The 20,989-nt window shown below is 55.3% G+C and overlaps 2 protein-coding genes across 2 annotated transcripts; both read left to right on the forward strand.

Moving 5' to 3' along the window:
• The first annotated feature begins 5,531 nt into the window (after positions 1-5,531).
• On the forward strand, positions 5,532-11,106 carry Atp6v0c (ATPase H+ transporting V0 subunit c). Its single transcript, XM_020169022.2, has 3 exons — positions 5,532-5,769; positions 10,108-10,291; positions 10,373-11,106. The coding sequence occupies exons 1-3, from the start codon at positions 5,691-5,693 to the stop codon at positions 10,575-10,577; spliced, it is 468 nt and encodes a 155-aa protein (XP_020024611.1). The 5' UTR covers positions 5,532-5,690; the 3' UTR covers positions 10,578-11,106.
• A 126-nt stretch (positions 11,107-11,232) lies between these two features.
• Positions 11,233-20,309, forward strand: Amdhd2 (amidohydrolase domain containing 2). Its single transcript, XM_074060263.1, has 11 exons — positions 11,233-11,397; positions 11,558-11,694; positions 11,773-11,912; positions 17,538-17,592; positions 17,743-17,955; positions 18,035-18,123; positions 18,206-18,350; positions 18,421-18,528; positions 18,656-18,724; positions 19,595-19,696; positions 20,047-20,309. The coding sequence occupies exons 1-11, from the start codon at positions 11,315-11,317 to the stop codon at positions 20,133-20,135; spliced, it is 1,230 nt and encodes a 409-aa protein (XP_073916364.1). The 5' UTR covers positions 11,233-11,314; the 3' UTR covers positions 20,136-20,309.
• The last annotated feature ends 680 nt before the right edge of the window (positions 20,310-20,989 follow it).

Consider the following 20,989-nt stretch of genomic DNA (forward strand, 5'->3'; position numbering starts at 1 on the left):
CCCCCGCCAACTGTACCCCCGTTCCGCCTGGAGATTTTAAAGTGCGTGAGTCAGAAGCATTGGCTGTGTCACCATTGTGTAACCCCACTTCTCCCTAGTTCGCCAGTGTTTTCACCACCCCAGAGGAGGGGGTCCCTTTAAGCAGGTGTTCCCCATTCTTCCCATCTTAGGGGTTTTGAAAAGGTAGGACGTGTGCACAGTGGCACACCTCCTTCCCAGACCCACCAGACCTCCACAGACACAGCCCCAGCTGGCCATGGCCTTGTGGGTGTCCAGGTACAGCACCTGTGCACATCACTTGCTCCTCACTGGGTGTCAGGGATTGTTCCACAGTGAAGTGTGTCCCCCTGCTTCAGTCCTGTTACAGCTACCTGGTGCTTCCTAGTTGGATCACCTTTTCCTGGGACCCTCGGAGCTAGCCACAGTCCCTCGTTCCTTTGACTCACACCTGCATCTAGCAAACATGTTTCTGGCTTAGTGTTAAAGGTACCATTCTGGGCATCTTTGCTCCCCTAGTGGGCTCCTGACTATAATGGTAGGGACTCACTGGTCCTTGCATTCCCAGAGCCTCGCTCAGTGCCTGTCACAGAGTAGATCTTCAATAAAGCTGAATGAACCGGGCACCGGTGGCTCACACCTGTAATCCTAGCTACTCAGGAGGCAGAGATCAGGAGGATTGCGGTTTGAAGCCAGCTGCAGCAGTTAGTTCTCGAGACCCTATCCCAAAAATACCCAACACAAAAAAGGGTTGGTGGAGAGGCTCAAGTGATAGAGCACCTGCCTAGCAAGTGTGAAGCCCTAAGTTCAAACCCCAGTATCACCAAAAACAAAGACAACAACAACAAAAACCTGCATGAATGACTAGAGGCCTAAGGCAGACTGGGCCAAGAGCTGTGGATCCTGACTGCTAGAGTGTGAGGAGGTTGTTCTGGGCCTCTGGATCCACCCCCAGGGCAGGCGTGGGACCCCTTCCGGTTTATCTGACACTGAGAATCTGCTCCCAGAGCCAAGTTTGGCCCTGGTTTACTGCAAACCACGGGGCAGGGGGGTGGAGGTTGGGGGGTGGCGAGCTGTACACTGTCCCCTGGCGGCCAAGGCTGGTTCCTGGCTCCCTGAACCAATCGGGTAAGAACCAATCAAGCCTTTCTACATCAACCATTGAAGACTGGGCTCAGCAAGAAGCAGGAGTTGCCCAGTCCCTGGGAGCATCCCAGTGGCCTGCCTCTGTCCTCTTGCCTCTGTCAGTGCCTGACACAGGCTGAGATTTTTCAGGACCACATTGCTGTACCAAATGTGCCTGAGGAGCCCCTGGCACTCAGTGGAGGTTGTGGTGTCTGGTCCTATGTGTACCACATTATATTTATATATATATTATAAATATAGTAGCACACTATATTTATAGGATATTTTTATTTCTTGAAAAAGTCAGTTATCATTTTATGAACTTTAACTTTTTTTGTGTGTGTGTGTGTGCTGGGGATTAAACCCAGGGCCTTATGCGTGCTAAGGTCCTACAGCTCTACTGCCCAGGCTGGCCTTGAACTCTCAATCCTCCTGCCTCAGCCTCTCAACTGCTGTGATTATAGATGTGTACCACCATGTCTGACTCAATTTTTCTTAATAAAAAAAAGAGCTGGGCACTGTTCGCTTCACCCCTCTAATCCCAGCTACTTGGGAGGCTGAGATTGGGAGGATCTGGGTTCAAGGCCAGCCCACCCAGGCAAGTAGTTCACGAGACCCCCATCTCCAAAATAACCAGGGCAAAATGGACTGGGTATGTGGCTCAAGAGGTACAGCACCTGCTTTGCAAGCACAAAGCCGTGAGTTCAAACCCTAGTCCTACCAAAAAACAAAACTAAACTAAAAACTCCCTTTAATCCTGCCCTGCTCCCACAAACAGTGCAACTATGCTCTTGTTCCATTTCCTCCAGCCATGTCTGGCCACCCAGAGTGAGAGAGCGGGCGCCATCTCCCAGCATTGTACCCTCCACACACATCCATATGCCTTCATGGCAGCTTGAAAGGAGGCAGCCCGAAAGGCCTTGCAGGGGTGTCTGCAGCTTCTAGTGTTCTCTTTGAGGCTGGCTGGGCAGCCTGCCGGTTTCTTCTTTCCTACTTCTATTCAGCTCAGACTGACCTGGAACTCATGATCCTCCTGCCCTAGCCTCCAAAGTGCTGGGATTATAGATATGCACTACCATGCCCAGCCCTTCCTTCTTTAGAATAGCTTCCTTGGAATAAATCCACCTCTCCAATCACTTGAGGCCATTTGAGAGTTTATTCCTGGGTTCTTTACTCCTCCCTCTACCTCTTTTCCTAGGGTTTCTGTAACTCTCAGGACTTCACCTCCATCTCTCCATTCCTCTCCTCATGGGTTCTCTGACTTGCATTTCCAAAATCTTTCTTTCTTGGTGCCTGGAAATCCCCACCCCATGGCCACAGTCACAGCGACAGGGTGGGACTCGTGACCTGTGATTTCACGTGAGGGAGGAAGTAGCAGTGAGGGAGAAGACAGGGACGAGCCCTGGCCATTCCATTCCGATCCTAGAGTCCAGTCCACCCTAGGGCCCTGCTCAGTGCCTGGAAGTTAACCCGGGTCCTTCCCAGCCCCTTGACTGGTCACTGAGAGACACTGGGTCACTCCAGGCAGAGGCAGGCCCAGGGCCTGGTGTTGAGTTTCAATTCTATCACTTGCTAGCAAGTGACCCAGGCAAGGTTCTTGAACTTCCTAAGCCTGTTTCCATGTCCACAAAATGAGGGCAGTGGCAAGGGCTTGGTGTGACGACAGCCTCGAGGTGCTCAACGCAGGGCCTGTCACATCTCTGCACTCAGCAACTGTCAGTTACATGGGCTGGGCACCCTACCAGGCATCTGGAATGAGAAAAAGAGGGAAGCAACCCTCAGTGGGGGAAACTTAGTGAAAAAGAGCAAGAAAAGAGTATGGGGCGTACCCAAGGAAGAGGAAGGAGGGGAAAGAAGGGAAGACTTCCTGGAGGAGGGGGGTCGTGCTGACAGAGCCAACAGTGATGGGGGGGCTAGAGAGAACACATGGGAGGATACCAGGACATCCTATCCATATGGGGCATTGAAGATGGCAGGACAGAAAGTGCTAGTTAGAAAAGTCCTGTGACTTTATAGTGGAAAATGAGTTGTCTGGGGATGGGGAGGAGAGAGACAGTTATAGCTTGGAGGTGGGGGCAGAGCTGAGAGCTGGAGAGCCCCAGAATCTCAGGGCCCGGTGAATAATTCCACTGAGAAGGAGGGAGTCAGGCTGACTGGAGCTGCTGGTGCGAGCCACTAGGCAGATGGGTGTGCCTTTTGCTAGGGAAAGGATATGAGCTGAGTGTGCTACCTGCTGGTCTGCAGTGTCTCCAGAATCCCTGGAGGCCCTTTGTGACCCCTCACACTAGAATTAGGCAGAAAACGGGAGGACCATGTGACAGCAAAGTTGTCTGTCCTGCTTCCTGATCCTGTTGTCAATTTCCTAGTCTTAGTATCTCTGTCAGGCACACTTTGTCATCCCTCTGTTTTATTTACTTATTTTTGGTGGCACTGGGGTTTGAACTCAGGACCTCACACTTGCTAGGCAGGTGCTCTACCATTTGAGCCACTCCCCCATTCCATCCCTATGCATCTGACTTCCTCCACTCTCAACAGTGGACTACGCTGTCCTTCCCTTTCCTTGGCCTGGATTCTCTCCCTACAGGCAGCATCCTGGCCCTCCGGCCAGCACCACCTCCCTGGCCTGGGCCGTTCTGGCCCTGAATCCCTAAGGGCCTGGAACTATGGACCAGCACTGGGTATAGCCCTCATCTACAGGGTGGTCAGGACTGGAAAGTTGCAATCAAGAAACAAGATGGAAGATAAAGCCAGAACATAGACTCCCTCAGGGAAAGGGCAGAGCCAGGAGGAGCCCTGGGAACACGCAGGCCCTGCAGTGAAGTTGAGGCTACAGGCCCTGGGCTTGTCCTTGCTCCCCTTTGTGACTCCAGGAAGAACAAGGGTAGCAGAGTTGTAGGAAGTGAGCAGGAGAAAGTGGAGGGGTGGAGAAGAGAGTACCAGCATAGAGCCCACTCAGACCAGCTGACCATTGTCCCTCTGCTTAGAGAACTGGTGATCACTGTGACCTTGGCAAGGACAAGGAACTGGGGAGGGCAGGAGAAATGAAGAGGTAGAGACAGGTGAAGAAGACTCCTCTTCTCAGAAACTTTCGGGGGAGAAAGAGGGAGGTGGAGGAAGAACTAGCCATTCTCTGCAGCATCCAGTCCTTTAAGCAAAGCAGACCTGGGCAATTTTGTGAGCAGCAAGTTCAGAGGGTGGCAAACGCAGTCCATCCAAGGGGGGAGGGACTTTAGGGAGGTTGTGGAGGTGGGGCTGCGAGTCTAGGGGAGGGCCAGGATGGGAAGGTGACCTCACTGCCTACATAGACAAGTTAAGGAGCTGGCATCCTGGCTATAGAGCCCTCTGATCCTGGGATATGGGTTTGAGGCTCAAGGGAGACCCAGGCCAGCTGGCCAGGTCCCCTGAAAGGGAGGGGATTGAAAGGGCAATGGCAGCCTGAGCTAGTGGGTGGAAGTGAAGTAGACAGTTGGGAGCGCCTGGACTGCCACACAGGCATCAGCAGGACAGGGCCAGCCTCAACCAGGCTGCCTGCACGACTCAGGGAGTTACTTTCCTCTGTCGCTGTTACAGAAAAGTGGTTGTGCAGATGCGGGCTTTTCTAGGGCTGGTAGGACAGGCAGGATCCAGATGCAAGGATGTCCCGGGATATCTTCGACAGGTTGCAACACTGATAGGGCTTCAAGTCACTTATACCTACACCTTGAGGGATGGGGTGCCAACTGATGTCTGGGTCCCTGATGCAAGGGAAAGGAGATGTAGGGGGGGCACCTTTTTCTCGGATTCAAGGGCTGAAGTCATCAACTGCTGGGTCAGAGGATGGTGAGACTGGGTCTGGAGGAACCTGCTGATGGGGTGAAGGGTCGTAATCGGGGAACACAGGAGGGTTGCAGCCAGAGGTCCTTCACAGGTGTGAGGGGGCGTTCCTGAGCGGCTGGAGGTGACCCTCGCTCAGGACTTCTTTGGCTCGTCGGTTCGGAGAGACTGTGCTTCTGCCCAGGAAGAGTCTGAATCCTAGCGTAAGAACCCGGGCTGCGGCAGGAGGGCCTAAGGTTCCACGCCGCGAATGCTACGAAAAGCATTGCTCCTAACCGAACACCCGCGACCGTCGTGCAGCCGCAGAGGAGGCGGGGCCCTCGAGTTCCCGCCCCATATGCTAATATGGCGCGCCACCGTCCCGCCCCGGCCCAGGGGCCGGACGAGTCCAATGCTGCGGGGTTCGAGAGGACGCCGGCGCCGAGCGGCATGCTCCAGGAGACTAAGGCGGGGCGCGATGCTGGGGTTCAGGGCCGGCGGGCTAGCGGCACACCCTGGGGGCTGTCAGCGGGCCGCCCGCACGTCCGAGACCACGCTCCCCCACCGGCGTAAAGTGGTACGGGCCTCAGGGGCGGGGCCTGGGTCATGTGACGCGGCCTCGGCCGCCATTTTGCTCTGCGGTGCTGGTATTTAGAGCGCAGCGGCTGACGGGCCGGGTTGCTTTCGTGTTTGCCGCCGCCCGCTTCTGTGTCCGTTTGCCCGTCGTCCTTGCCCCGCCGCGGTTCGCCCAACTAGCCCCCGCCCCGCCCGCAGATATGTCCGAGACCAAGAACGGCCCCGAGTATGCTTCGTTCTTCGCCGTCATGGGCGCCTCGTGCGCCATGATCTTCAGCGGTGAGCTCCCCGGCAGGCGGGGCCCGGGGCGGGGGGCGCCGAGGCGACGCGGGGCTCCTTCCCGCAGCTCGCCGGGGGCCGGGCGTGACGTCACTCTGACGCAATCCCCAGCTGTCGGGGTGCCAGGCCTCACGACCGCGGACGGGGGTCGTGCCAGAGGCCGTCGGGGGCCGTTGCGTGCCTAGGGCGCAGGAATGCGAGCTTGGCTAGAGTGCGGGCCCCGGGGGTCTTCGGGGTCCCGGCCGGCGGCCTGCCAGCCGGGCCGCGTCGGTGCGGGGGTGGGGCGGCGGCGCCGCTGCCATCTTAGCACCGGGAGACGGGAGGGAGGCTGGGGTGGGGGCGCGGGGGGCGGCGCGAAATCCTGCGCCTGCTCCGCACCCCGCATTTTGCGGGCAGGTGTGACATCACACCTCAACAGACTCCAGTCCGTGGGCGGCGGCGGACACGGGGGCGCCCCGGAGAGGAGCCCTCGGCCTCCCGGCCAGCGGGAGCCTGTACCCCCGCTAAGGTCTGAAGCCCTCGATTTTGTGGCTGCCTGACGGGGGGGGGAGGGGGGGGATCCTGTATCCTGATGAGGCTGGTGCTTCCGGTTGGGGCTTGTCGCGATTTCCCAATGGTTCTGTCAGCCGTGTGGGCTGATTGGGAAAGCTGGGCTGAGGGTTGGTCCTAAGAGCCCGCTGGGACCCAGGTGTGGGAGCGCTTGGAAGTGGGGGTGGTCTGGGAAGGGGACGCTTATGTGGACGTTTGCTGAGGGTCTGCTTTGCGGTGGGTGAGAGGGTGGCAGAGGGGTGCCAGCATTTACAGGATTGGATCTTTGTTCTTTAGGAGTCTCCAATTCTGGCTCCAGCGAATGGATGGGTGAATGAATGACCTTCTTCCTGAAGTGGGGAGGGGGGTTGGAACTGGGAGGGACTGCTCTGGGCAAGGAGAAAGGGCCTAACGGGGTTCTTGATGGCACCCTGCTTTTGAAGTTGGGCCTTGACAGTACTGGGCTGTCAAATTTAGTGAAAATTTGCCTTCCTGGGGATAAAAAGCTTGGGCCAAACCCAAGAATGTGGGATTGAGGGAGGTAAGTCACAGCCCCTGTGGACTGGTCTGGCCTGGTCTGGGCCTCCTCTGGTAGGTCTGGTCTTTGACTTAAATGACCCCGCCCTGCCCCACCCTACCTGGTGGACTGGGTATGCTCCCGTAGCAGGTACATGAGGGTTTGAACTCCAAACAGTGTCTGCTGACTGTAAACAGTTGTAGGGTTGGGGGTTGGAGTTCTGATCTCTTGGGGGCCTCCCCCTGCCTGGGCCTGTCTGCCAGTCACGCGCTGCTGAGTGAGCCCTGGCCCTTCCCATCCCCTTTGAATAAGGGGTCATTTGTGGTGGGAGATGTGGTCTAGACTTCTCCTTTACTCCCAGGCCACGCCTGTTCTTCCCACACCTCTAGGCCTCCTTGGGGGCAGATCGCTATGCATTCCCTCTACTCTGTCCCCATAATGCTTCTAGAGGTTCCACTACTTTGGCCACCTGTGATTACTGTTCGTTGATGTCACTCATTCAGTCAGCAAATCTTCATTGACTTTTTGCTGTGTGCCCGATACTGAGGGGACATCAGTGAACAAAACAAGACCTCTGCTTGTGAGGAACTCACATTCTGGTTGTCACGATGTCTCCTGCAACCTGGGGTCTGCACACTGAGTCCTTTCTCTGCACCCACCTCTTTCCCTGTTTCCCTTTTTGTCATGTACCCACATGTGTCTGTCTGGCAAGATGTCTGCACACCATTGAAAAATTGGGTATTGCTGGCCTGGACCTTTTCTGCCTGGCCCTGGTTCCTGAGGATTGAAGCCTGCATGCCCCTATTAGCTTCTGCCCCTTCACGACATGTGTCCCTAGCCCCACTCCTGCTTTAATGCAGCTCTGTGACGGCTAGCCTCACACCATCTACCTTTATTTCTTCCTACTAAGCATGTCTTAGGTGCTGGTGGAGTGGCTCAAGTGGTAGAGCGCCTGCCTTGTAAGACTTGCAAGCATGAGGCCCTGAGTTTAAACCCCAGTACCACCAAAAAATTTTTAAAAGGCAAAAAACTTTTACAAACATGTCCTTGTCAGAGTTCTCTGCTACCTGAACAAGTCCCTCTGTCTGTCCTGTGGTGGTTTCTGGTGTTGCTGCCAGACTGACTTCAAGCTGTTTCAGTGCCTGTTGGCCTGCCTCATTCTTGACTGATTAATCTTTAAATAAGGTTTACACACATCTTTCAGGCCCCTATTTTCCATCTCACATTCCAGCTTCCCCTTTTTTCTTATGACAAACATCCTGTTGGTTCTTTCTTCATCATGTCTTCCATGAAGCTGCCAGTTGCTCCTTTTCCGTATTTTCTGTGACTTCCTCCCTGTATTTGGTGCTTGAGTTCCAGGAACTGCCTCCTGAGCCTGCTCTCTGCCCCACTGCATTTGGCATTGTTGGCAGGTGTGCCTTCTGCAGTCCAGAAGGCTTGGCCTTCTGGATACCTGCTGCTACCCAGGCCTGGATTGGTTTTATCTCCTTTTGCTCAGCCCCAAGTGGTCATCCCTGTTTCTTGACTTTGTTCCTCTTGTTGCCTTACCCATCCCCCAGCCACATGACCTCCCTGCTGTCCTCTGGGGAAGGCCCTAGCTCACTTCCTGCCTTTCTCAGGGTCCCACTACTTGGGGTGCTGGGTTCCCTGTGTTCATTTCATCACTCCTCCAGCACTGCGTGTCAGGCTGTGTTCTCCTTGTTGAGTAACATGGCCCAGGGGTGTGAGCCCTGGGGGCACTGGCCTCTTGTACATCAGTGATGCAGCCTGACTTGGGGCTGGGAACCTAAAAATATGACCAGAACAGTTCCATGAGTCAGAGTGTCTATGTACCTTGATGCTGAGAAGGCAGAGCTGCCCCCTCCATCCCAGCAACAGCTTCCTTCATCTAGCACCATTTTGCTTGCTATATGCATGTGTTGTCAAGATCCTTGCCTCTGCCCTGTCTTCCTCTGATCTGCTCACCATCATTTTCCCACTCACCATCACGTGGTCTGTGATCCTTCTCCAGATTCTTACACTGTGTCCCCTTTCCCTTCCTCCAGTGCCCTCCTAACAGAACTGTCCTGTTCTTGTTAGGCTCTGAGCCCTGGGAAGGCAGAGTTCTTCTGATCTCAGCCCTGCTCAGTGCTGGACACAGAGTAGGCATCTTTTGTGGCTCAAAGAGATCAATAAAGCATGCAGAGGAATGACTGGGATTGTTCTTGTTCCTTCTGTCTCTGGCCTATGTTATCTTCTATGTGTCAAGCCCGTCATCATTCCCCAGAATGACCATGGCATGGGTTCCCTGGGCAGAGGTAGGGTGGGAGCTTCCAGTGCCACTTGTCCAGGTCCCTGTGGGGACCCTGGAGGGCAGGTAGCAGAAGTGGGAAGAACTGCACTTCAAGAACTGAAGCTGGGAGAGGGAAACAAATTTCTGAAAGGAAAGCAGCATCCCCTGAGGAGGTGGGGGATGGGGGACAGCACTAGAGAAAAAGGCCACCCCAGAGTCCTGCTTTCCTGTTGTCATGTTGTGAAGGCCTAAAGGCCCCAGTGCAGGCAGGGGCTGCCTCTGAGAGGTTTCTTGAGGCCTTGTGCTTAGGTTGGGTAGTGAGGCTACAGCCCTGTCCTTTCCTTGGTTTGCCCTTCTCCCTGGTTACTTAGGGAGGGTCTCTAATCTCACAGCTCCAGGGTCTGTTGTGTGGGTGAGTCTGAAAGCTCTGGCCTGGAGGACTGGACTGGCCAGGTCAGCTATTCCTGAACCTGAGATTATGCCTAGAGGGAGGGCTGTGCTGGTGATCTGCATGGTGGCTTCCCAGCGTGTTGTGCAGTAGCCTCAGGACTGGCTAACCCTGGGCTGCTAAGAGGCAGTCCACTCATGCTTGTGCAGGTCTTTCCCGGCTGAAAGTACTGGGTACTTAAGATGGGACAAAAGTGCCTAGAATCTCAAGCAAAGCTTCTGGGATCCCCCTGCCTGTTCCCATGTGACTGGACTGCCTGAGGGTACAAGCAGCAGCCTGGGGTGAGGAAGGTGGTGCTAGGGAGCAGGACCTAGTTTCACAGAACGGAGTTCCAGATGGCCACAGAGGCCACTTCAGGAGGAGGAAGAGGTGGGCTGTGGAGTGGGGTTGGCTCAGCCAGAGGAAAGGGGAAAATGGATATAGTGGTGGCTGTTCCTGTCAGGGCCTCCTGACCCACTGGGTGCCTCAGCTCCTAGAATCTTTAGTAACTTGGGGAGCCCTCCCACCTCTGCAGAAGCTCCTCCCCAGGCAGCCTTTGTACTGCCCTAAGCACACCTCGTCTCCCTTCCACAGCCCTGGGTGCCGCCTATGGCACAGCCAAGAGTGGCACCGGCATTGCAGCCATGTCTGTCATGCGGCCGGAGCTGATCATGAAGTCTATCATCCCAGTGGTCATGGCGGGCATCATCGCCATCTACGGCCTAGTGGTGGCAGTCCTCATCGCCAACTCCCTCAATGATGGCATCACCCTCTACAGGTGAATGTGGGCCTGTCCTGCTGGGTGTGGCTTCCTGTGGCAGGAGTCGAGCTCACAGCCTTTGTTTCTTCTCTCTCCTAGGAGTTTCCTTCAGCTGGGCGCTGGCCTGAGCGTGGGCCTGAGCGGCCTGGCAGCGGGCTTTGCCATCGGCATCGTGGGCGACGCTGGCGTGCGGGGCACTGCCCAGCAGCCCCGGCTGTTCGTGGGCATGATCTTGATCCTCATCTTCGCCGAGGTGCTTGGCCTCTATGGGCTCATCGTGGCCCTCATCCTGTCCACCAAGTAGCCCCTCTCCGAGCCCACCAGCCACAGAATATGACGTAAAGACCGCCCCCTCATTCCGGAACGAACAGCCTGACACACACGCACGGGCAGCTGCCCCCTCCGTAGTGGTCTTGTAAATGCGCAGTGTCCTAGTGCCCATCGTCTGTTGCCCCCGCCTGGCCCCTGCCGCCCCGTGCTGTGGACATCTGGGCCCACTCATCTCCCAGCCACGTCCCTGACAGTGAGGATGCTGGCCTCCGGCCGCCCCTCTCATCACCCTAGAGTGCTGTGTATAAGGATGAATTAGTTGTCATTTTTCTCTTCACTGGATGTTTATTTATAAAGATTGACCTGTTCATGCGTCTGTGGAGCAGCCCTGCCTCCCAGCTATATAGTAACCTTAGTAGAGTGTTGCCTTGTGGGGTTCCCGACGCTGAGACTCCTTGGATGGAGCCGCTCTCCCTCCGGCTGCGGGCTGCCAGGCTGGCGGGCAGAGTGCCGGCCTCCAGGCCCCGGCGCCGAGCTGTGTCCAATAAAGTTCTCGGATGTGACAGCTAGTGTCCGCGCGCTTCTGTGGGCGGGGTGGCGGGGCTGCTGGCGTCGCGTCACGTGGGCCGCCGGGTCACGTGGGCTCTGCGGTCACGTGGCGCCCGCGCCGTCAGCTGAGAGTCACGTGGCGCGTCCGAGCCCGGCCCGCTTCCGAGTTGCGGCGGCTCCGGGCAGGCGCCGCGGGCTCGCTGGGTTCGGGCGCGGCTCACCATGCGCGCCGGGCAGTGCGCGGCGCGGGCTCCGGTGCTCCAGTTCACCAACTGCCGCATCCTGCGCGGCGGCGCGCTGCTCAGGTCGGGACCGCGGGGTGCAGGCCTGGGATCCGGGCGGTGACTGCACAAGAGGCTGGGCGGGGTGCGGGCCGGGGACCCGGCAGAGTGCTGGGTGCAGGCACAGCTGGGAGGCCGGGCCGGGGACTGGCCGCAGCCCGACCGCCGGCCGCTCTGCCCCCAGGGAGGACCTGTGGGTGCGCGCGGGCCGCATCTTGGACCCTGAGGAGCTGTTTTTTGAGGAGCGGCGCGTGGCTGACGAGCGGCGGGACTGCGCGGGCCGCATCCTGGCGCCCGGCTTCATCGACGTGCAGATCAACGGTGCGGCCTGGCCTGGGCCAGGGAACCCTGGGGAGGCGCTTTGAGCACCGTACGACCCCTTCTTTTCTGTGGCCGCAGGTGGATTTGGTGTTGACTTCTCCAAGGCCACGGAGGACGTGGGCTCAGGGGTCGCCCTGGTGGCCCAGAGGATCTTGTCCCACGGTGTCACCTCCTTCTGCCCCACTCTGGTCACTTCCCCACCAGAGGTTTACCACAAGGTGAGGTCAGGCTCCCTGCCTAAGGCAAGGAGGGCCCCTTGGCAGCCAGCCCCTAACTTTCGGATGTGCCCCCCGGCTCTGGGCACCTGAGTCCGCCCTCACTTCTGCCCTCCTTCCACTTGAGCATGGGGTCGTGGCCCGCCCCGGGCTTTCTCCACGAGTTGTCTGGCTGCCTGGTGTCTGCAGCTGTCCCTACATTTGCTGTCAGCATTCTCACCGGCCACAGATCTTCCCCACCCCCAACCCCCACTGGCCTCCTCCAGGCCTCCCGGAGCAAGGTCTCCTGAGACTCTGATTGCTACGACCATTGTCTCTGGTCAGGCTCTTCCTCCCTAACCTGCCTGTGACTCACTTGAACACGCCTTGCAGAAAGAGCTGCTCCCCCGCTCCCCGCTGCTTCCCTGCGTTCTGAGCTACTTTCACCTGCATCCCTCACCCTTCCACTCTCCTCCTTAGGACTTCTTTTCGTTTGGTTTTCTTCCCCAAGTGTTACTCAGGTTCTTAATCTACCAAAGCATTCGAGAGTAGGTTGCATGCATCGAGCCTTTCTTTCTTGAAAACATGGGTATTCTCTTAATACAACCACAGTTTGGCGGTTGAGTTTGGTAATTTAATGCTGTTCCCCATACTTTAATGGATCCCATCATTCCTGTTTTGTTATTTGCCTCAGCTGGTTTTTCCTCCAGTACAGGATCTATTTCAGAATGAGGGAGTGTGTGGCAGCCTGTGGGTCCCTTTCTGGGTGTGTGGTCACAGAGTCAGATTAGGGAACCATGGGTGAAGTGTGTGGGCTTGTGGTCCTGGCCTCCTGACTTCTGTATCAGCTGGAAGACTTGGGACAACCTTAGCCTTTCTGAGAATAATCTTGTCCAGTTGTTGGGCACTGGGCACTCTTGTACATGTTTAAACAATCAATAAATGGCAGCTAGGGGATCTTTCTAGAAATTTCCCACAGCTCTCCCAGTAAACAGTCAAATGTCAAAAAAACAAACCTGTGGTCCTGCAGCAAATGGGCACCTGGCTTTCCCAGCTGCTCTCTTGGGCTCTGGGTCCTGCCACAATGACTTTTTAAAATAACAGGACTGAGCACTGCCCTTGCCCCAGGAACATTCCCTAGTACCTGAGGAGCCTCTTCTCTCTCCCGAGGCACATTCCAGTAGCTCCAGGTGTCCCCTCTCCTGCCCCCACACCTCAACCACGGAGCCTTGCTCCTGCAGCTGGTCTGACCAGTGTGATGCAGTTAGCCGGCTTCTTAACTTTGCTTCCTAATACCTGTTGCAGTCCAGGTACCTTTTAGACTCAACTGACACTGATAGGTGAAAGCCTCAGGAGGCAGACAGCAAACTACTGAGGGTAGAGATCAAAGAGGGCTTTGAATATGAAAACTTAATATCACCATTGTCTTAGAAACCAGAGGACACTGTCGGAGCATGGTGGTGTACACCTGTAATTCCAGCTACTCAGGAGGCATTGGTAAGAGGATCGATGTGCCAGACTAGCTCTAGGCAAAAAGCACAGGACCCTATCTAAAAAATAACTAAAGCAAAAGCAGGAAAGGGATTCTGGGGTTTGGTCAAGTGGTGGAGCACCTGTCTAGCAAGCCCAAGAACCTAAGTTCAAACCCCAGTAACTGCCAAAAAAAGAAGGAAACCAGAGGATGCTCCCTTTGGAGACCTCCCCTCCCATGCACCCTCCCTCTACAGGGCCCCTCAACACCAGGTAAAAATGATTTGTGATTTTCCACTTTGCTTGAAGTTACCCACTCTTGTCATCTATGTCTGGTTCACTCATACCCTTTGCTTTTTTCTGGGGGCTCCTCTAACCCTTCCCTTTGCTGTCATTCCAGGAGGCACATGTGCCCCTGTTCTTTGCTTCAAGTTCATTATCTGCTGAGTCAAGGTCAGGCACATCCTCAGGGTGGCAGCCCCATAGGACCTCCACATTTGGATTTTTCCAGCTGCTTCCCTGCCTTAAACGTGTCTCATTCCCTCCACCTCCAGCCTACTGTTTATCCTGTTTTTATTTAGTGCTCTTGCTTTGCCTCTCAAAGCTCTGTTGTAGAAAAATTCAGTCATCTTTTTTTATTATCTCCATGAACTTGTTTATCCACAATAACTTATGGGATAACAAGCAGTTTCCACCCTAGGTGCCATCACTTTCAACTCGGCTGTCTTCTTAGGAATTCACCTGCATGTCTTAAAAATTATGCTGCTCTTCCTGCTTGACTTTTCAGTTTGGGCATTGTCTGTTGCCTCTCACCAGGGAAAGATAAGGATCATCCCTCTTATCCACTTCTGTCTCCTCATACTGTAATTTTGATTAGATCAACTGTGTAACTCTCATTGGGGAGCTAAGGGGAGTCCCACTCACTTACATTTTCTTACTTGCCAACTCTGGTTTCCCTAGAGTTAATGTTCTTTGCTTGGGGACGAGAGGTGTGGCTCAAGAGGTGGAGTGGCTGCTTTGCAAGCTCAAAGGAAGCCCTGAGTTCAACCCCCTACTTCCACCAAAAAAAAAAAAAAAAAGTCTGGCGCTGGTGGCTCATGCTGTAATCATAGCTATTCAGGAGGCAGAGATCAGGAAGACTGAGGTTCAAACTCTATCTCGAAAACACCCAACACAAAAAAGGGCTGCTGGAGTAGCTCAAGTGGTAGAGAGCCTGCCTAGTAAGTGTGAGGCCCTGGGTTCAAACCCCCATACTGCAAAAAAAAAAAAAAAAATTCTTTGCTTGGATGTTTAGTTACTAACACAGCTGCAGGCTTCCTGCTGTCTCGCTCTCTGGCTATTTACACACAGTACAGGCTCCATCAACTTTGTCTTCCTGCTCTCTCCAGTACTGGCTATCCCCTCAGCAGGGCCAAGATGTCCTGGGAACTCTTTTTCCCTTACCTGGAGGAGTCGCCCATGTCCCAGATGCTGTCCTCTTTGCTGGCATCCACCTTCATTTTGTTGGAGCATGTTCTCCAGGAGTTTCTGGAGAAAAGGGTCATGAAGTTTGCATTCTTGAAGTTCTGAAAATGTATTTTATTGATCCATGGCTTGGCTGGGTTAGAGTTCTAGGTAAGAGGGCATTTTTTCCCTAAATTTTTTTCTTTGGTGCTGGGGATTAACTCAGGGTCTTGCACATGCTCCTCCACTGACCTATACAACCCAGCCCCAAACTCCTGGGCTCTACCCAACTCCCCTTTAACCTTTTTGTTTTTGAGACAGGGTCTCTCTAGGTTGCCCAGGCTGGCCTCAAACTCCTGAGCTCAAGTGATCCTTTTTTAGTATGTGGGATGACAGGCATACACCTCTCCTCTAAAATGTTAAAAGCAGGGCTATATTGTTTTTGAACTTCCAGGGTTGTGGCTAGGAAGTTGGAGGCCATCTGATTCCTGATCCTTTCTGGGTGGCTTTTTCCCTCTGGAAACTTGTAGAATATTTTCTCTGTCCCTGGATCTGAGGTCTCAGAGTGGCCAGCTGTGGGAACGGAGGGGTGTGAGGTGTGGATTAATCTATTGTGCTGCTGTTGGACACAGCTGGAAGCTCAGCTTTGTGGGATTTTTGTTGAGACAGGGTCTTGCATTGTAGCCCAGGCTGGCCTCTAACTCTTGATCCCCCTTACTCAGGCTCCTAAGTGCTGGGATTACAAATGTATAGTACCACACCTGGTGTTTAGTCCCCCTATTTTCTCTTCTTGAATTATTTCCTTGGTGACTGTTCTTCTGTCATTTCTCTGTCACCTTATGGGAGTCCCACTAGTCCACTGTGGGACCTTCTGGATCTATTCTGATATATTTTCTCTTCCTCAGCTTTGATCTCGGGTTTCTTGAACATTCTGATTTTTGAAGAGATTGTTTTCATTGGCCCCCTCCCTTCCCCAAATTTTCCTTTTTTTTTTAAATGGCATTACTGTGTTGTGAAGGGCCTCGTGCTCTACTAATTGAGCCATACCCCTGCCCCATTTTTTGTTTAGTTATTTTTCAGACAGGGACTTGTGTTTTTGCCCAGGGCCGGCCTCAGACCACAGTCCTCCTCCCTGTGCCTTTCATGTAGCTGGGATTAAAGGCACAGGCCACCATACCTGGCCTTTTAAAAAATGTGTTATTTAAAAAAGGTTTTTGGTAGGCTGGGGTGTTTGAACTGAGGGCTTCATGTGCTTGCAAAGCAGGCGCTGTACCCGTCTTAGCCGTGATAGTCCTTTTTTTAAATTTTTAGTCTTTCTGATTTTACTTATTTATTTTGCAGTGCTGGGGATCAAACCCAGAGCCTTGTGCATGCTAGACAAGCACTCTGCCACTGAACCATAGCCCCATCTCCAATTTTTTTTTTTTTTCTAACACCCAATTCTTGCTTCATTAATGCAAGGCCTCTCATTGCCCCAGGGGTGTATTAATGTTGGATGTTTCCTATCTCCTCTCCTCTGGGTGTCTGCTCCCCACTGGGTTGGTCCTCTTGTTGGCTGTTTCTTCCCATGCTGCCTGAGGAAATAGGTGTGTGCTATGTTTAAGGGCTGGTACCAATACACCACTGGGAGCACCCAGCCTGAGGGATGGGGTTTCTGGAGACACCCAGAGGCTGGGCTCTCTGGGTTGGGTCTCCATGGCTTGTCAGATGCCCTAAGAAAAGTCTTGTTCTGCTCAGAGGAAACAGACCTAGCTGCTGGTTTCCTAAGAGCCTTAAGGGCCTACACTTCCACTTAATTAGCTGGTGTTCCACCGTGAGGCAGTTGGGGCAGGAGTTCTGGAGACCGCCACTCTCTAATGAGGCTCCATCATCATTCCTTTCCCTGCCCATTTCTCGAACCAGGCATCATAAATGGCGTGAGCTCATGGAGTCCTTTCCCACCCAGATCTGTGCAGTGTCAGCTTGTCCAACTCCCTTGTTCTTTGTCCCTGTGGGTTTAAGTGTACTAAAAGCCCCTCATTTTTGTTAGAGGTTGGGAGTTCCAACAAAGGGCACGGCCAGGCCACCATCATTGCCCAGGGACTTCCAGAATGACAAGCTCTGGGAAGCCCCCACACCCTTGCCTGTGTTAGAGGAATGTGGTGTGCACAGGTCACCTGGCCTGCTTATGGCCTCCAAGACTATGTGCACTCCTCACTCCTTCGTAACGCTGTGATGGTCCTAATTGCAGCATGGGACTGGTTATTGGTGCTAAGACCTGTCCTGACCTGCACTGAGCTCTCTGGCTTCTGGGCCCTGCTTGTGTCTCCTGCCTTCCTCCTGCCTCTGAGCCACCCTGCTTCGTGGTCCCACAGCTCAGGGAGGCTTCAGTCACTGTGTTGGGGCCTCACCCCACTATTTCTAGCTGCTGCTGGGCAGTGGTCACCTTGAGGGCCAGGGAAGGTCAGAGCTGCCCTTGGTGCCTGTGCTCTTGCCCATGTGGCATGGGAGCACCATCACCTCCTGGTCCTCGGGGCAGGCTGTCCCATGTTCTCCTGTTCTGTCACTTTTTTCCTACTCCTGACCACTATGGGGGCTTTCAGCTATCTCCTAACTCTTGAGGGGACAGCCAGTGGGGCTGGGCTGGACTGGACCAGGGCTCTTAACTCTGATCTGGGATCTCTAACTTTGGCTGGGCTGTGACCTCTGGGTGCTGGGCTGTGGGGGGGCAGGGCTTTAACAGCTGGTTCCCCCCAGGTCCTTCCTCAGATTCCCGTGAAGAGTGGAGGTCCCCATGGGGCAGGGGTCCTCGGTGAGTGGCTGACCCTCTCCCTGCCCCTGCCTTGGAGGCCCCTCCCCCTCCAGATGCCCAGTTGGGGAGGGAGGTTGGGCAGGCACAAGGGACTGGGGTGGGGCTCCCAGGTGGGGGTGCCTGCTGGAGCCACCCTGTCCCTTCTCCCAGGGGTGCACCTGGAGGGTCCGTTCATCAGCCGGGAGAAGCGGGGTGCACACCCTGAGGCCCACCTCCGCTCCTTTGAAGCCAATGCTTTCCGTGACGTGCTGGCCACCTATGGCCCCCTGGACAATGTCCGCATCGTGACGCTGGCCCCTGAGCTGGGCGGCAGCCATGAAGTGATCCAGGCACTGACAGCCCAGGGCATCTGCGTGTCCGTAGGTGAGGGGCCCTCTGTGGGGGTGGGACCTGCCTGGAGTTCTCTGCTGGTACAGAGTTCCAATCCAGGTCCCCCATACAGGGCACTCCGTGGCTGACCTGCAGGCTGCAGAGAAAGCAGTGCAGAGTGGGGCCACATTCATCACTCACCTCTTCAACGCCATGTTGCCTGTGAGTGCCACCCCAACTCCTGGGTGGACAGGGGCTTGGCAGCTCCTCCTGTCACTCAGTTATCCCCTCCTTCCTTGCTCAGTTCCACCACCGTGATCCAGGCATTGTGGGGCTCCTGACCAGTGACCAAGTGCCCCCGGGCCGCTGCATCTTCTATGGGATGATCGCTGATGGTATACACACCAACCCTGCAGCCCTGCGCATTGCCCACCGGGCCCATCCCCAGGGTAAGCTGCTGGCCAGGGTGCAACAGGGAGGATGATGGCCAGCCAGGTCCTGAAGCACCTTTTCCCCCAGGGCTGGTGCTGGTCACTGATGCTGTCCCTGCCCTGGGCCTAGGCAATGGCCGCCACACACTAGGGCAGCAGGAGGTAGAGGTAGATGGGCTGACAGCCTATGTGGCAGGTGAGTGACACCTGTTCCCAGGTGCTGGGAACAGCACCTCGACAGGGGGAAGCGAGACCCTTGGTGTCCCCTTCTTGCATGCTGGGTCCCCAACCCCCAGCTCCTGAGCCTGGCCTCTGCTCTCAAGGCACCAAGACGCTGAGCGGCAGCATTGCCCCCATGGATGTCTGCGTCCGGCATTTCCTGCAGGCCACAGGTCAGTGGGTGGCGTGCACGTGTGTGTCTGGGGGCAGAGGCTACGTCCCGGAGAGCCGGAGGGGAGGCAGGAATTGGGAGAGTCCGTGCCAATATTCTTCTGCCACTGGGGACAGGATCCAGGGGATGGACTAGACCAAGTCCCTGCCCCCAAGGGAGCTTACAGGCAGAGGGAGGGTGGCAAGCAGTGGGTCACGGAGTCAGGTGATGGGTTGTGAAGTTGCTGTCCTGGGTCAGAGTAGAGTCCTTGCTACTCCCCACAGAAGAGTTGAGGCTCAGGGCTCTGGTGGGCAGGTGGGGAGAGTGAATGGCTTTCCAGGGCCCTGGGGTAGGCTGTGCAGAGGCCTCCAAAAGGGGAAGGTGTGGAGGGGCATCTTCCAGTACCTTAAGGTGTTAGAACCTGGGGGCATCAGAATCCAGAGGAGATGGATTAGGGCCAAGGGGCAGCATGGGCAACAGGGAGGCAGGAGAGGACTGTGTCTTGGCCTGGAGGTGACACAAAGCAGTGAGTGTAGTCATTTGACATTTGAGCTAGGGGCATGGAGCGCAGGACCCAGAGTAGCTGCTAGGTTGGTAGCGTGCCAGCCCTAGACGTCACTTCTTTGCATGCTCTTCTTAGGACATAGTAGGAGGCGGAGGATCCTTGGAGCACAAGAGTTTTGTCAGGGAGGAGCAGGTCTTTGTGGGACTGTGGTGGGGAGTAAGCTAGGGAAGAGAGCAAGCACATCAGAGCCGGAGGAGGAGGGTCCTTAAGTAACCTGCTGCAGGAGTCCTGGGCACCTCCCTACCCACTCCAGGCCCTGAACTGGAGAGCTTGGAGCAGAGTTTAGGGAGGGGCCACAGATCATCACCAAGCTATACCCCTGACCAGGTTGCAGTGTGGAGTCAGCCCTGGAGGCTGCATCCCTGCACCCTGCCCAGCTGCTGGGGCTGGAGAAAACCAAGGGGAGCCTGGACTTCGGTGCTGATGCAGGTGAGGCTTCACACAGTGGCCGGCTTGGGTCTTCCCTTGTTTCTGGCTCCCCTGCCCAAACATAGCCTCTGTCCACCCCCACTTCCCCATCAGCCAGGCTTTTTGAAATCTAAGATAAAGCCAGGGGAGAGCTGCAGGGAGCATTGTCCCTTGTCCTCAACTGTGAGGAGTTGGAGCTCTAGGTTCTAGGACCTCTGCCAGTCTGTGATGAGTCATGGTGTCCATAAATCATGGTTTTGGGCCTCAGTTTTGCCAACAGGATTGGTCCTAGGGGAATGACTCCATATGGGGGATGAGAGCCTCACCCTCTCCCCACCTCACTCTCTTCTCACCCTCTGGCTCTGTCCTAGACTTTGTGGTGCTTGACGACACTCTCCATGTCCAGGCCACCTACATCTCAGGTGAGCTGGTGTGGCAGGCGGAAGAAGCCAGGCTGTGACCAAGGATGTTGGCTGGAGACGACACATGGCCCCAGCTGGACACTTGACAGGGCGGGCCCTTGGGGGAGCTGGTCTCCAGGGAGCAGTTTGGGAGCCCTGCTCCAGGTCAGCATCCATAGCCTGTAGCCACCACCCTGGAGACAGTGGATAAACATGCAGCCTGCAGGACTTGACTTGCCTTGTCTCTGAGTTTCGCTTGCATTCAAAGCAGGGCTGCTTGCTGTTTTCACTGTTGCCTTGGGCCTCCTTGGGAGGTGTCAGGCTTCTGCCCAAGAATGGTGGGGTTCCTTACAGGGCTTCCTCTTGTTAGGCAGACCTGTCCAAGGTCAGCAGACCCATAGAAAGATGCTAAGATTAGAAGTGGGTGTGGGGAGTGAGGAGGGAAGCCATAGCTGTGAGTTGGAGGGCTGCAGCAAGAGGCTAGGGACAGTGATGACGGACAGCTGGGTGGGTAGAATGGAGGCCCACAGCTGTGGGCATATCTCTGGTCACTGCTCTGACCTTCAGGAGTGAGTCCATGCTGACCTTGGAATCGGGGTCACTCAGCACTGAGTTCAGGAGGTGGTGACCTGAGGGCCCCCAACTAGGGCCCAGGACCCCTCCCGCTGCTCCTTGATGTGCCTAGCCTGCACAGCACGCAGTCCTACCACCTGGCACTTTGTGGATACTCTACATCCCATTTCCTTTAGCGTCTTCTCTCCACAATCACATCTTCTGACTGACCAACCGCATCCAGGGACTGTGACAAGCTCTCCTTTGCCTCATGATTGGTGGCTTGGTAACTCTGCTTGGGGCTGTTGGGCAGCTTGGGGTCTTTCTGTTGTCTTAGGCTCTGTTTATACTTAGTGTCACT

This window comes from Castor canadensis, chromosome 17 (assembly GCF_047511655.1).
Source record: "Castor canadensis chromosome 17, mCasCan1.hap1v2, whole genome shotgun sequence".
NCBI classification, from domain to species: Eukaryota; Metazoa; Chordata; class Mammalia; order Rodentia; family Castoridae; genus Castor; species Castor canadensis.